Below are 15,434 nucleotides of genomic sequence, written 5' to 3'. Positions count from 1 at the left end.
ACGCTTCTCATTGAGAGATCTGACATGGATTTGAGAACAAGAGGTGTGTTTTTATCTCTTCATCCAAAATCTGGCAAAGTTCAAGGATCTCTTTGTGGTCCCAATTGGCTTTGTACACCTGGGTTATATGAGATCACTTCAGCTCCAGTACTCTAAACCAAACTGTATCTGAAAATCACTGCTTATTAACCACTGCTAAGTGAATAGCTCTCAAGAAGTAAATTCAACACTTAAAATTCATGGTTAAAAAGAAAGTTGACTGGGGCCCTGGCCTCAGACTCCACTGGACAGATATTTCATCTGGACACCTCCACTTATTTCAGGTAATTCAACCTTTATCCCCCCACATACTTTCATTGTCTCTCTTTTCCTGGTATTTTTTACCATCTGCTCCATATCGTCTCTATCTTGCACAAACACAGTCTGCTACCCTGAACAATTATTTTCTCCTCAGATTGACCCTTGTTACTCAAGGCACCCTATAAGACAGCTGCTGTCCTAGCAATAATCTGAATAGCAAGACAACTGAGACAATGTTATGCCATTTTCCCTCATATTGCATCATTATAAAGAGCCTTGTGCAGAAAGAACAAAAGGGTTTCTTGATGCAGTTTAATATCAGCCAGGGTACACGCCTTTCAGTGTTTCAACCCTTTGGTAAAAGATTATATTCCTTAAGACAACTGATGAAAGGCAGATAATACAATATTAAATAGGCCCTCTTACAGGTCCAGCTGGAGTGAGTGCCATGCTCACTGGAGAGAGATAAGGAATTCCCACCACACAGGAGTCATGAGTAAGTGCAGCAGTGGTGGCTTTGTTGACATTTTCAGTAGCCAACAACGCAGTACTAAGCCCTCCTTCCTTCTCCATGACACAGAGCTCAGTGCTGGGGCCTCCACTGTGCTGCACAACCCTACTGGCCACGTGCAACTGGCTGGCAGATCACAGACACACCAAGTGGTCCCAGGACAGGAATGAAGCCAGATGTTCTGCAAACACCTCCTGCACCATAAATGTGTGAATGACAGGGGTAGTATAGAGGGATCATGAGATGATGGCAAAATAAGTCAGTCTTCCTGCTTAGCACATGATCCTAGATCTGTCTGAACTCCAGCAGAGCGGCCCCTCAACAGCTCTGCAAATAATAGCTGAACTCTGGAATCAGGAGCATCAGAAATGGCTTTCCAAGCCTTCATGAAACAAAACCATATTCAGATGGAGCTTCTTGAAATCAAGAGATGACACCCATAGATGTGCAAGGGCTGCAGGGATAGGATCCCCAGACAACCTCTGCTCACAAGCTGAATTTCCATGTACTTGTCATCAATAACTCACCAGAGTAGCCAGCTTCTTGTTTCTTTTTCTTAGAATTGAATTAAAAAGAAATAAAACCCAAAGCAGCAACAGACCTACATTATCTTTCTAATTTTAAGCATGTAGAGAGATGACATAATGTACCAGTAGTCACTCATAGAGTCTCACTTTGCTTGCTGTGAAAACCTTGCTGTACTTTATGTATTTTTATCTTATCTCTTCCCAGTACTGCTCAGACAAATGTACTTTAATTTTAGATCATCTTTCTTGTTTCAATTACATCATTCACTTTATTATTTTAACCTACTGTGTTAAGCTGAGAAGATAACAAATGCTGAGTATTTCAGAAAGGGAGTTAACCAAGCACAGATCTAATTAAAATGGACTAGATTTCTTTCCTGCCATGGATTTTTTTTTGCTGACCTTTGTGTGATTGCTTAGCAAAAGTTAGAAAGAAACATGCAGAAAAATGCCTAAGTGGAAACATTTCTGATGTAAAGGCTCAGCTTATGCAAATAAATAAAGTCTTCTTAACTGGCACTAGTAAGAAATAAAAATATGCCAAAATGCAATCTTCTCATGACTACCCAAAGCTAAGAATCAAAGCAGAAAAACATTGTGATTACGAAAGTCTCTTCAATTTAGCACAAAATAGTATTGATATGAAAAAAATCCAAAAATATGTTCCTTATTTTGTATTTTCTAAAAGACTAACAGACTTTCACGATATTTCACTTAAATATCAAATGGTCTTCCCAGCCCACTCATTTCACTAGTTATGTGAAGTTTCTTCATGGATATCTATGAATAAAATAATCACATATACATGGATGAGAAGAAAAAAACACTTTTTCTCACAGACACTATTGTGTTGTCATGAAATCCACTCCAGAAAATACAATGCTAAGAAATATTCCCTTGCTAACCCTTTTCTAGTATTAAGTGCATGCGTACTGTTAACATGCAGGTATGCAAAAATTAGCCCATATTTAAAAGAAAAAAAGGGTTAGCAGACAGAAAACATATGGACCTAAATGTGCCACCACAGATCTAAGCACCTTTCAGGGTCATTTCATTTGGGTGGATAAAAAAACTCATTTCATAAAATGCATCAATAGTAGTAATCATGGAGATTTCTTTTACCATACAGGACAGTAAAATTATGATCTTTCAATCCAGAATGCAGAATATCAATTAAAACACCTATTTTTTCAGTCAGCTATCAATCCATCATTGCTGCTTAGAAAGAGATTAATTAATTTTGTCTGTATTTTCCATTGGCGAGTTTCTTCAGTTGCAACAGAAACTAATTCCTGAAGTTGGACAGAAAACAAAAATAGTGTGGGGTTTATTTTCTTCTGGAACAGACAAAATTTTTATTATCAAAAGAATCCTGAACACCAGAAAAAGATTTGTACCTTTAGCAATTATCTAATGAGCAGAGCAAACATCCTCTCATATATAGCACTGCAACTAGGAAAACAAAAAAAAAAAAAAAAGGAAAACCAGAAAAGTTTCAGGATTATTTGCATTAGACTGATTAGAGTGGAAAAAAGATCCTGACATCTGTGAAGGAATATCCAAGAGGTGACAGAGGGAGTATATGAATGCAAGAACGTCAGATAATCGGAAATCTAAACAACCTTCCTGTTAGCACACACTCATCTCCCTCCTCCGCTCAGCAAGGTTCCAAACACTCACTGCTTCCCAGAAACCTCCTGTATTTCATGTGTATTTCATGATCATACAACAGCCAGCAGCCTCTTCCTGCTGCCCCACCATCCTTGTAAACAACAATTGCCGGGATTAATTCAGGTCAAACTTCACACATAGCCCTCACTGACTTCACTTGCAGACTGCTGGCTCCGGCTCAACAAATGGTATACACTAAGTGCATGCAGCACTGAGAACAAAACTTCAACAAGCTCTAATTCTACACAGGTCATATTTCTGCTTTCCAGGGATTACATCACAATTAAACAGAGATTCTTGTCTCTTAAATAAACAATTCATCTTTATTTAAGAAAATGCCCAAAGCAAATGTAACCTATAATTCTTAGGCAAAAATTCCTTTCTTCAGTCACTTATGAGTACTTTATACATTTCTGAAGAAAATATTTGGAAAGCTAAAAATATCTGTTGAAAGCATCTTATTTTGCTACAGCAGATTTGATGCAACTTTTTGCAGAATTGTGTATTACCACACACTGGCTCTCTACTGTGAAATCTAAATGCATTTAATGCTAGTCCATCCAGTTGGGGTAGCTCATTGCTGTTGTATGCCCTCTGGTTTACTCTGACCAAGCCTTTTCAACCAATATACCTGTGCATCTTCTGACCACAAACCATAGCCCCTACCTTTGTCTTATTAGCATGATTGTGTAATTCTTACCAGCTTCTATTTGTGCAAAATACCACACCAGACACTTCTTATATTTTATACAAAATGTGTGTGATTTTTATGAGATGCTAATAAAAACCCACACCAAAACCAGTAACATATCCTCCTCTGCTATGTACTGTTTTTTCAGACTCCAAAATACTTTAGTCCCCACAAAAAGAATACCAAAGGTGACCAATTCTTCATTTCACAACTTGCCTACCTGGAAAAATACTACTCGAATAGTATTTAACTATTTATTTATCTAATATTTATTTAACTGAAATAAAAACAGTGCTTTTTACAGCAGTCTAAAAACCTCCTTTACATAGTTTTGCACTGCCTCTCCAAGGGCAGAATCTATGACATATACCTTACCATACTCGTAGCTTTGATGTACACATTATCTTTCAAGTGACAGTTTCCATCATGGGGAATTACAATTCCTGCTAATTTACTATCAAGAGCCAGATGGGAAGTTTGATCTGTCATCACAAGAAGCAGTCGCTTTGCTTCTTTACGCCATCCAATATGGCTCTAAAACGAAAACAAAATTAGGCATAAGAAAGCAGTAGTTATGTATTTTCTAAAATAATAACGAAATGAAAAATTAACATGAAAGTCAACTTTCAGATATTATACTGCTTGGCAGCACTGAGTTTAAACCTGACTACTTAAAGCATTTTGTGTGGAAATAGATAAATTGTTCTACGTCTGTAAACTACCAATTTCTTTGCTTCTCTCCACTTACCACTTTCCTTGCTTTTAAAAGAAAGTTGTGCCAATATGCACGCCAGTTATGCTTTATATGGTGGGCTGAGTAACAGCTGCCATGCTGTGTGTGTCACTCTTAGGTACAAATGCAAAGCACATGGTTTGTAAAATTCTCTGGCATCCAAGTAGGCATAGCAAGCAGTAAATATGCATTCATTCATATAGATACTTGGCACCCTGTTCTATTTTTAGTTTGTATTTATTTACTTTCTATCATCATTACTCTGTAACTTCCTTTTCCTAGACAATTTTCCAGAAAGGGCATTAGTATGTGATCACAAATCAATAAACTAAAGTTTGAAGGTCTTCATGCAATTAGAAATTGAGAAATTTCTTATTATACAGCAAAATGCTACATTTATCCACCAAGTTAAGGGACTGACAGCAAAGTGGCAGCCTCAAGGGTGAATTGAATGTTTTTTAGGAATTCAGTGATATGAAGGATGCAGCAGGCCAAGCTTATATCTAAGTTGATTTAGATGCTAATTTTTATTTTCAAAACATTTATCTCCCTGATTATAATCAAACTTCTGAGGCACACAGGAAACACATCATATGCTTTTTCGTTATTCCCTCTCTTAATTATTCCATCCTCTTTTTCACTGCTTCCATTTTATCTCCTTCCTATGACACTGCCTCATCTCTACCATTCTCATGAGAAACGTGTAGCTGCAATATGGTCCATGTATTCAGCCATGCTTCATGACTAACTCTCTGCCTTCCTTTTTTCAGGGAGGGATTTAGCTCCCTTCTCAGGCTCATTCTCTGCTAGCTCTGAATGGAGATTAAGTATCTCATGCCAGCAAGGATAACAAGTACAGTAGGGTGTCGTCTTTTCCAACTTACACATTAGGCATCAGTCTACCTCAAAAACTCCTAGAGAGCATTCCTCTAAAAAGGAGTATTTTAAGTTTTTATTTATAAACAGGATTTTGTCTTAAATAATTCCAAATTCACTTCCAGCACTGTAGAAGCTTCTTCTCCTAAGACTCCATCATTTGACTTTGTCACTGTGAGACTGTTTTAGTTTTAGATAATCCTGTGAAGAGCAGGGAGTTGGACTCGATGATCCTTATGGGTCCCTTCTGACTTGGGAGGTTCTGTGATTCTGTGATTCCTACCTACATATGTCACAGCAATCAAAATTTTGAAGCTCCAGGTCTAAACCTGTTGCCTCTTGAAACAGTGATGTATTGGTTAAAGCAAGATGGGGTAAGTTGTAAAGGTCTATTGTAGGCAAAATGAGTGCACAGTAATATAATTTATAGTTCATGATTGCCATTATGAATTGCACATTGTTCCCATCCATTTTAGTTCACAACTCAGTTAGCAGGAAAGCCTCCACATTCTCATGAATGTTTCCATTCTATTGTTTTTGGAAGCATATATTACTCTAGAACTCACATGTCATAAGTGTGGAATGTGTCCAGTGAGAAATACCAAATTTTAAGGAATTTTTCCAAAGCTCCAGAATAATTTTTTGCAATAGCTGTGATCACAGTGTTTATGAAGAGTGGTTTTTACTTACCTGTTCATTAAAATTTGAAAATAAATTTCTCCTCATTTTTAGCATAGTTTGGATTACTTTTTGTCCTTGAGTTATTGTACTGCTCAGAAAAATAATGTGAAGATGGACAAGATAAAACAATTGTGCTGACATCATTCTATGAGATGAGAAACACGCCAAGCCTGTGATTTCAATGGGAGTCAAATATTTTATAGAGCATTACAAAACCCACGAATCACTCAAATTTCAAAATTTCTATTGCATTCTTATGCATAAGAAGAATAACAACAACCAAAATAGCTCTCTAGAGCAAAACAAACTCTGTTTATCTAATATGCTTATAGCTGGGGACCTACTGACACAGATCTTTTCCATTCTTTTCTGCACGGGAGAGACTGTGATGAAATTTTCTCAATATACAAAAGTCAATTTTTAGTTGATTGGTACTGTTTTAAAATATGAAATCTTTAAAAGCTGAGAATGTTGAAGTTCTTCTGTTTTCCTTCTCTACACAAGCAGATATGTAAAACTTATTGTACAATTTTCAAGTTCTTAAGGAGAAGAAAGGTCAAATGGTACGTCTTCACTGAGGAACACAAGCAGTGCCTTTATGATTTTTTAAACTAATTGTGTAATTGACTGAAATTAATACATGTGTCCATTCAAACAAGCAGTTGCTTTCATCATCCGTCCTCTGTTGGTTAGGCTGGTTAAAGTCAGAATTTGAAGATCATAAACCAATACTGAAACATGTTCCCTCATGCTCTCCTTTTTCAGTTTCAAAGGGAAATGTATAGTTAACGGGGAAATAATGGAAAAGGAGGAAGAAATCTTAGTATTATCAGGCAAAGAACTAGCATTTTGAATTTAGGAACACTGAGCATCACTGTACCTACATATGTATATAGAGAGAGAGAGATAGATATAAAAATAGATATAGATGATTAGCTATAGGTACAGATATAGGTGATACAGATAGTTCCTGAATTCCTATTTCTTTAGTCTTTTGTAAATAAGCTCCTTCCTTACCTGGCACACAGCTGCTTGGAGCATCGCATCGAAACCCCCTTCAGGTGTATCAATATTCCCAGAAATCTTTTGTTTATTCACTGCATTTCTGAATTCTGCTATATTGTCAGTCAGGGATAGCACATGAATATAACCGTGAGGAGGCATACAATCTAAATTGTAATCACTGTGCAAAAACAAAACAAATCAAAAGCCTTATTTTTTGTTTGAAGAAGAAAATATTGCATCCCCATTAACCCATAAAATCCTGATACTAATGAAGATGTAGATAGCAGAGTATAAGAAATATTTAAAAATAAAAATAACAATTCCATGTGAAATAAAGTTCAGTGGGACGTGGTTATAATTAACTACAAAAATGTATATTAGTTTGTATTTTATGAAACTGTTTACTTAGTTAATTTAGTAATAGTACATATGTAGAGTTTCGTACAGAACACAGATGCAACAAGAGGGATGGTATGATCTCAGGGTGTATATAAAACCTTCTGGAATATCTACAGAGCAGTACAGCTTTGTTTTTCCTTATCCTGAGAAAGGACTATCACACTGCAACGTTAAGATCCTTTAGCAGGTTACTACACATGCGATTTGATCCAACTATAATAAAATTTAAGTTCCTCTATCCCCTAGTGTTACGTAAAGGGACATCATAAAATTAATGTTGATATTAACAACAGTTACCTCACTAGAGATGACAAATTGCATTTTCAGTACCATCATAGTAAACAATACCGTCTCAAATTATGTATAAGGGAGAAAGTCTGATGTTTGTTGTAGGTAAGCTAGTGAAACAGCACTTATATGGGTCACTGATCTGGGACCCATTCACAGCTGTGATTATGGCACAAGTTGTGATTTATGGCACATCCATTTCAGAGACATTGAGCAGGTTTCAACTCTCTTAACTTCTACTGCATACGGTGAAGGCATCCAGGCTGCAATCTGCCCTCCTCCAACTCAAGGTACAGTCAGTGAAGAGAAACTGGCATTAACAGTTGACATTGACATCCGCAGTTGTCTACATTTAGGCAAAATGAATCGTGACCTAGAAATGTTAATTGATCTCCACTCACTCTACATAGATGGTCTAGATGACTGCTTAATCCATAGATAGTCACATCTACAGAATGAATTCCATTACTAGCAACCAATTCAAAACCCACTGAAATCACAGTGGGGACTTAGGGACTTCACATAACCGTGGATCACGTCTTCCCAGGAAAGGTACGCAAGAAAGTATGAAGAACTAATATTCACTTTTCCAACTACTATCATTTATACGGCTCTGAATTTATTGTGAATCACCTTGTTCTCCAAGAGGTTTTGGAAGTGATCCCTCACTTTACATAAAGTGTTGAACACAAAGTATATAAGGCACGGCATAGGAAAAGAAATGCAGGCCAGAACATCTTTTCTATTTACAGTAACAGTTCATTCACATTAGAACTGTAGATCAGAGGATTGCTTTTTTTCATTAAATGAGCTAAAAGGAACCACATCATATTGACAGAAGCAGAGTTTTAAGGAAAGAGTTAATGAAGACATGACCATACACTAGAAAGTACATAGGGTCAGAAAGCACAAAACTTTGTGATGAATCTAGGCAACACATATCCAAAATAACCAAAACCACAATAGTTGACTTCAAAATGAAATAAATAATATAACCAAATATTCCAAAGCAGCATGAGGTTTGGCCTGTTTTGCTAAAGAAAATACAGCTCATTTTTTTTTGATACAGAAACAGTTCTTCTGAAATCACTCACCAGGTATTTCAGAAGTAATCATTGTAAAACAATTTTCAGCATTTCCTCTAGGAACTTGTCAAAGAACCAAAGTATAAGGAAACAAAGATAAATTCTGAAGAATTTAAAAAATAAATATGTATAACTCATATTTGTGTAATTAAATACACATGCCTCAGTGCTACAGCAAATGTAAAAAGATGACATACCTGCACTGATTGTGGATTCTACCTGGATGAATGCTAATATAGGGTGACACAGTTTTATCCACATAGGATCCAAATCCAAGTCGAAAATCAAGAGAAATATTCTCCATCTTTTTAGATAAAGCAAATCCAACAGAATTTAACTTTTCTATATTGTTGTGCATAGACGCTGAGACATCAACTAAATAATAAAGATCCACAGGGTATTTCTCTAGAGGACGAACTTTTAAAATAAAGTTTGCTTCATTTCCTGATTAAAAAAAGAAACAAATAAATTTATTTACTATTTTTGAATGGACATGCTTAAAAATACATTTATTTTGGTAGCAACCTCAGCACAAAGTTGTTTGTGTCAGCAAGGAGAAAAACAAACAAGAAAATCTCCCAAGAGTAAATGAAACCTTGAAGAATCATTCAAAAATAAGCCATAAAGGGGTGTTTTGCAGAACATCTTGTTTTTTTCTTCTTGCAGGAGTCCGGTGCAATTTATTGTAAAAATCTGACTTCTCCCCATTTTCTTTTAAGTTCATGGTTATGCAATCCCTTTGGCATTATACCAAAAAGCAGTTGTGGCTCACAAAGGACACAGATCTGCATACAAATTGGGGTCAGTCACTTCAAGGTTGACACTTCAAAGTATGTAAATGTGTCCTGCAAATAGTTTGTCATATGACAGAATCTAAAACTACTTATGCACCACAAGGACAGCACAGCCTGAAAAACTCATGTAAATAATGATACAAGTTTATCCCAAACTGCTTCCAAAGATTTGAGGAGAAAACTCAGTAGGATCTAAATATTTTTTTTTAAGAAAGGTTTTAGTATTAAAAATATTCCATCTTTTGGCATATACAGAACAGAACTCTTATTCCAGGATGATAGATGTCTGTCTCTCCTGCAGAACCACAACATGTTCTCATATGTTAAAAATACATTAATGCTTTGGAAGCTGCTGAAACTAGTCCTCACATTTTTGCTTGTCTAATATTCTGTAATGTCAGCAAAAGGAGTGAAGTGACAAGTATGGGCAGAGTAGGTACAGTGAAGCATGATTTCAAATTGGTCATCTTTTTACATCACCCAAAGCATGAGCTCACAGAAGAAATGAGTTTAGGATCATCATGTGATGAGTGAAGAATCTAATCCAGTACTGTGCAATGAAGATACAGCAAAGGACAGGAGGAAGGAAGATGTTACAGAAGAACTACACAGGTTTTCAATAAAAAATATCAAAAAGTACATCCAGGACAAAGATTTGACTCAGAAAAGTTAAATATGCAAAGTAATCTCTTCTAATAGTCTTTGAACATAATCCACCTGAAAATGTCAGGATTTGTCTGTATTAGGTCTTGCATGAGGAAAACAATTTCAGTGTGCTGTAATTTATGTTTCTTCTTTGCCAATGTAAATCGAGTTACTTTTTGTAAACAACCCTTGCAGGTTTCCAGTTTGCATACAGCAAGATACTGAGTGCAGTTTTTTTGTTTTCCCACATAAATCCTAAATGTTGAGTATATGTAAACAGTGACAAAAAACCCTGGTATCAAAACAAAAACTTCTTTGTCTGCATGGTTATACTGTATCAATTGTCTGTTTTAAGGAAAAACTATAGTGGTATATTTGTGTATTTCCCTGAGGCCAAAAATATGGGCAAGATATATATAAAAATTTATTCTTCTTGAGTCCTTGGAATTTCATTCTTCCACCTTTCTGATGCAAGAATTCTGCAAAGCATTAGGAACTCCAAACTTAATTTCACTATTTACAAGAAAAAAGGTTAATGGGACCAAGTTTTACAAAGCTAGCTTTTCTTTTAATGCAGTATACCTTTGGAAATAAATGTGACTAGAGACAGAGCTAGAGGTAGCTCAGTTCCTGAGACCATTTCTCAATACAAAGCAGAGTATCAGTCACTTCTTTGGAAGGAGAGTGAGGAAAGGAGAAATGCTGATGTTACTTTGACAGCTTTATTATTAGGAAGAGTGAGAAACAGAGCCCCTTTGTGCTTTCCACTCATGCAGATCCCTCCTTTTTCCTTTGTAATTGACAGAAAATTATCATTTCTACAGTGAAGATCAGCAAAATACTTCCCCTAATCACTTAACATTTTCCTACCAAAGATTGATCCCTCTTACATATTTCTTTCTCCAATTATTCTTTGCAAAAGAAAGAAATTAAATTTTATTGAGTGAAAGATAACCCTGCATCTCTTTATATCACCTTTCCTTCTGCTGTAGGCTACAGCTTTCTTAGAGACAGAGATGGACACTGACTTTACCAGAGTTCAGCTGAGGGCAAATGGAGATATACTAGAAAATCTCAGATTTACCAACAGACTTCTATTAGGGCCAGATGTCTCATATTCTATAAAAAAAATTTAGGCAGTGAATAAGTAAGCCTTCTTTAGGAATTCAATCCTTTCTTATATAATGGTTTTGGTATTTCTGTAGTTGTCTAGTGAAAGCACTTGAAAGTAAAGAAATAATCAAGAAGATTATCAAATTACAAATTTAGGAGTTATAACTCAATTTGCTTTTAGAAAGAATATTTTATACACATGTAAAGCAAAACTGTCAGTGTAAGTCGCTAAAGAATCAAGAAACTACATTAGAAAACAGGAAAGACTACCTAAAATTCCCTTTCCACTTATTACTTGCATTATTCTGACCTTCAGCTGTGTCTGACAGAAAAAAATCTTGCTGAAAATGATACTTGAATATGGGAACAACACCATCACACTCCTACAATACAGTGTAATTTGCATCATTCTTCCAAATAATTATTCCAGATGCCTCTTCACGAAATATCTGAACTTAGAACTATTTTTATTTTAAATTTGCTATAAAATCAATGTGTTAGAGACAACCCAACCTGGACGCAGTTGGACTGAAACTTTTCCTGGTGTCACTTGCGTATTTGTTTCGTGGTCACTAGGTATTGTGACATGAACCGTGGGGTTTTCAACCAAATCTGATTGGCAGCCTCTTTTCATTAAGTTGAAAACAGTGTCACAGCGTCCCTTCTGTGTTGTGCCAGCCATGAAATCCTGTTTAATAAGAGACAAAAAGTATAAAACAATCTGAGCTGAAAAAAACCCTGTACTACCTTCAAAAGATGAAGAAACCCAAAAATAATCTTTGAAACAATAAAATATGCTACTATAATTGCATAAATTATGGAACAGGTTGATTAAGCCAGAGGTTTTTAATAATGGCAATGATACAATATTTAAATTAGAAGTTAAACCTAATTGCCACAATGGTCTTTTTCTACATTGAAAATTTTTTAATGAGAAATAGGGTCTTGCACAATCAGAACATGCCAACTTTGGAGAAAAAGGAAATTAAACGCTGTCACTATACCACTAAAAATAATTCTATGCCACTCTATGAGCTTGTTATAGCAAGAAAGGGTCATTTCCACAACATAAAACAGGTTAGTTTTCAGAGGAATCCACTGATAATGATACTCAGGCTAATATTTAATAGGAACAACAAAGGTCAGTCTAAGATTTAGCCAACCTGAATTTGTCTATCACTATACAAAATCCAAAGACCTGCTGGACTACACAGTTTCAATTCCTGGAAAGTGGTAACCATGTATTATTACAGGAATGGACAGTTTAGGATGCTACCAACATAAAAAAGCACTTGTAGCAACAGAACAGTGATTAGTAGAAGGATGATGTCAGAAGCAGCCTATTCTTTGATGCATTGAAAGAGCAAAGTTGCCAAAATGGTGCCAAAGTGATCCAACGCAAAATTCCTTCCTGACCACAAATGTGATGATTAATACAATTCTGAGCATGCAAAAATAAAAATACAAGATCCTTTGTAGTCTTTCAAAGTATTGGTCCATCTGAGCCAAAGCTGAAGACCAACCAAACAAAGAACAATCTCTGATCTTTCAGAAGCAAATGGGGAACATAAGCAATTTAAATACAGTCAACTGTGTGTTAGATAATAGTCATCCAGATTCTGTAAAGACCAGAGAAAGCTCCTGAAGAATGAAAGTTGACAGTCATGTATCTTATTTTTCAAATTCCAACTCATTTTTGTAGTCTACTTCTGACATATTTTTTCCATAACCTTCTTTATTGTAGATAACAGAGACCACTTTTTAAGTTACTGCTATTTATATACCCTTTTTGGTGTTTACATTTAAAAAAATAGATTTTTAAATGTGTAAAGAATTTGGCTGCTCTCATTACCAGTAACAACTAATAGATTTGTAGCATTTTATGAAATCCTCTCTGTGTGGGTATAAATTCAAAGCATCTCAAGAGTTCCTCAGGGCTGATTTTCTCATTAAAAATATCATTCTGATGAAGCAGGAAGGCTAAGATGAACACTGCTGCCATAACTTTACTCTGGAATATTTCCATCTGCAATTATATAGGTTTCGCTCTTCCATAACCAAGAATGGTGTGCAGGTGAAGAAGCTGTTTAAGAGGGTTTCACAAACCCCTGGCTTCCATGAACAGCTCTCAGGACTGACTTGAGAAGTGAAGCAAGGGAAGCAGAGCAGAAGTGAAATTGGTCAAGTCCACGTGTCTATTTAGAAGGGGACCTACTGCAGCTCCACAGCACTGGAAAGTTACCAGTGCTGTTCTGTGATAAATGCAGATGGAGGAGGATAAAACTGTGCCCTTTTTGAGACAGGACACGAGGGCAAAATAAAGAACCCCTCCACACTGTAATCTACTGTGCCATCTACTCATGCCCTAAGTGTCCTCTGGGAAAACAAGCCCATCCTTGCATTATTTATCCTTGTATCTTTTGCAGACTAAGCTAATAATTCCAAGACACAATATCTCAGATAAAACCACCCAGTGCCTTACACTCCTTGTCTCCTCCAGACACACCCCAGTAACTCATCTACCTTCTCTACTGACTTGAAAGCTACTACCAATAATTTGCATGTGACCTTAAAAAGCATTTCAGTTTGCGATTGTCAGCAATATTCTTTGAAACTTTGCTCCTCTGAAGTGCTTACTCAAAATCATACTATCAACAGGGATGGCTTTTTTTTCTGTCAAACAAAACCAGAAATTCACATATTCTTATAGTTTGCAAAGTAACAAAAATTTCAGAATAATTATTGTTACCTAAGATCCATCTTCTGTGCTAAGTCTCAGAACTGATTGTTTGAAGTGTCAAAATAAGAAAAGCATCATATTTCCCATTTGTGATAGGATCATAACATAGGTGAAGTCAAAGTCAACTCCACTGTTAGTACAAACCTTTGCTAAATGCAGTAGACATACACGTATGAACTTGTTTTCATATATGATGAGGACTTAATATAAAGTACTGATAAGTAATTTTGCTTTTGAAGCAAAAAACTGTTAAACTCTCAAAGCTACTGTAAGTCTGCCAAAGCTGTCTAAAAAGCAGATGGAATGCATTAAAAAGTTCTCACTTTGTTTAAAATTACTGCAATTTTCCAAATAAAAGATTGCCTTTTCTCCTTTGGAAACAAAATATATTTCACATGATTTCTCAGGTTCCGTCTCTAGGGGTCATTTAAAGATTACCTTGCTATTTCTCACTGCATTTTTTTCAGTCTAAAAATCTTTATCTTTATAAAGATCAGAAGCAGCTAAAATATAAAGTCAAATGCAATTAAGCGAAACGCCATACCTCTTGAGCACACCATCCACAGTCTGGACCCACAGCAAGACACTTTGTGCATGTTACTGCATTTGAAGTGGCACATCTGTTTTCCGCTGCAATGAAATACAAACCCAAACATTCATGATTTATGATGATATATGAAATTGTAAAATACCTAATTTTAAACCAAGATTCAAAAATTACTTCACCAGATTAAAAGTGATGACAATGTATTGAAACAAAAGTAAAACAGAACAAAGGAACTCTGGTGGGAGAATACAGTTTTCTTTTATCTACAGTCTAGAACCATATGCACAGATTGAATAATCTCCAGTCACAATTCACAATGCCAAATTTTAAGATCCTGATTTAGAATAATTTTGAAGTGAAAGTTTATCTTTGGCATGTACCTTGCTGATTTACTGCCTAACAGAAAAAAATTTACCAGGTAGCTTATCTTTTCACATTTTCCCTTTAAGTCATTTACACTTGACTGAATTATTCATTATTCACTCCTCATGAAACCCAAAATATTTTCTCACCTTCTATAAATATTCCCCCTCTGCTTATTCATTTTTGCAATGAATAGTTTCCCAGAAGAGGAAGATTTTCTTTTCCAGAAGCAAATAGAAATGTATCCAACACTACATGTGTCACAGATTGAAGCCACATCATTCTGTACTAACAATTACAAAAACTGTGCCTACTTACATGTCTACCAGCAAAGTCTTTTATATCCTTTTCACATCTTTGTCTTACAGATCACTGCTTAAGTTACTACTCTTTCCTATGAAACTTTGGCAGTTGGTATTGAGAAGAGTCTTTTCAAGGGACTTGGTCAGCTCAACTTGAATGTCA

The 15,434-nt window shown here is 35.8% G+C and overlaps 1 protein-coding gene across 3 annotated transcripts in view; it reads right to left on the bottom strand.

Moving 5' to 3' along the window:
• ITGB8 (integrin subunit beta 8) overlaps positions 1 to 15,434 on the bottom strand; it is a 49,098-nt gene that overhangs the window by 19,108 nt on the left and 14,556 nt on the right. For all 3 annotated transcript variants that reach the window (XM_085050887.1, XM_085050888.1, XM_085050889.1), the window contains exons 2-6: positions 14,604 to 14,689; positions 11,833 to 12,007; positions 8,965 to 9,211; positions 7,008 to 7,173; positions 4,076 to 4,234 (exon numbers count right to left, since the gene is read on the bottom strand). In XM_085050887.1, coding sequence (XP_084907013.1) covers positions 4,076 to 4,234; positions 7,008 to 7,173; positions 8,965 to 9,211; positions 11,833 to 12,007; positions 14,604 to 14,689 — 833 coding nt within the window. The remainder of the gene's footprint in view (positions 1 to 4,075; positions 4,235 to 7,007; positions 7,174 to 8,964; positions 9,212 to 11,832; positions 12,008 to 14,603; positions 14,690 to 15,434) is intronic.

Source organism: Lichenostomus cassidix, chromosome 2, assembly GCF_008360975.1.
Source record: "Lichenostomus cassidix isolate B80296 chromosome 2, HeHo_3.0, whole genome shotgun sequence".
Lineage (NCBI taxonomy): Eukaryota > Metazoa > Chordata > Aves > Passeriformes > Meliphagidae > Lichenostomus > Lichenostomus cassidix.
This window is presented reverse-complemented; position numbering and strand designations above follow the sequence as displayed.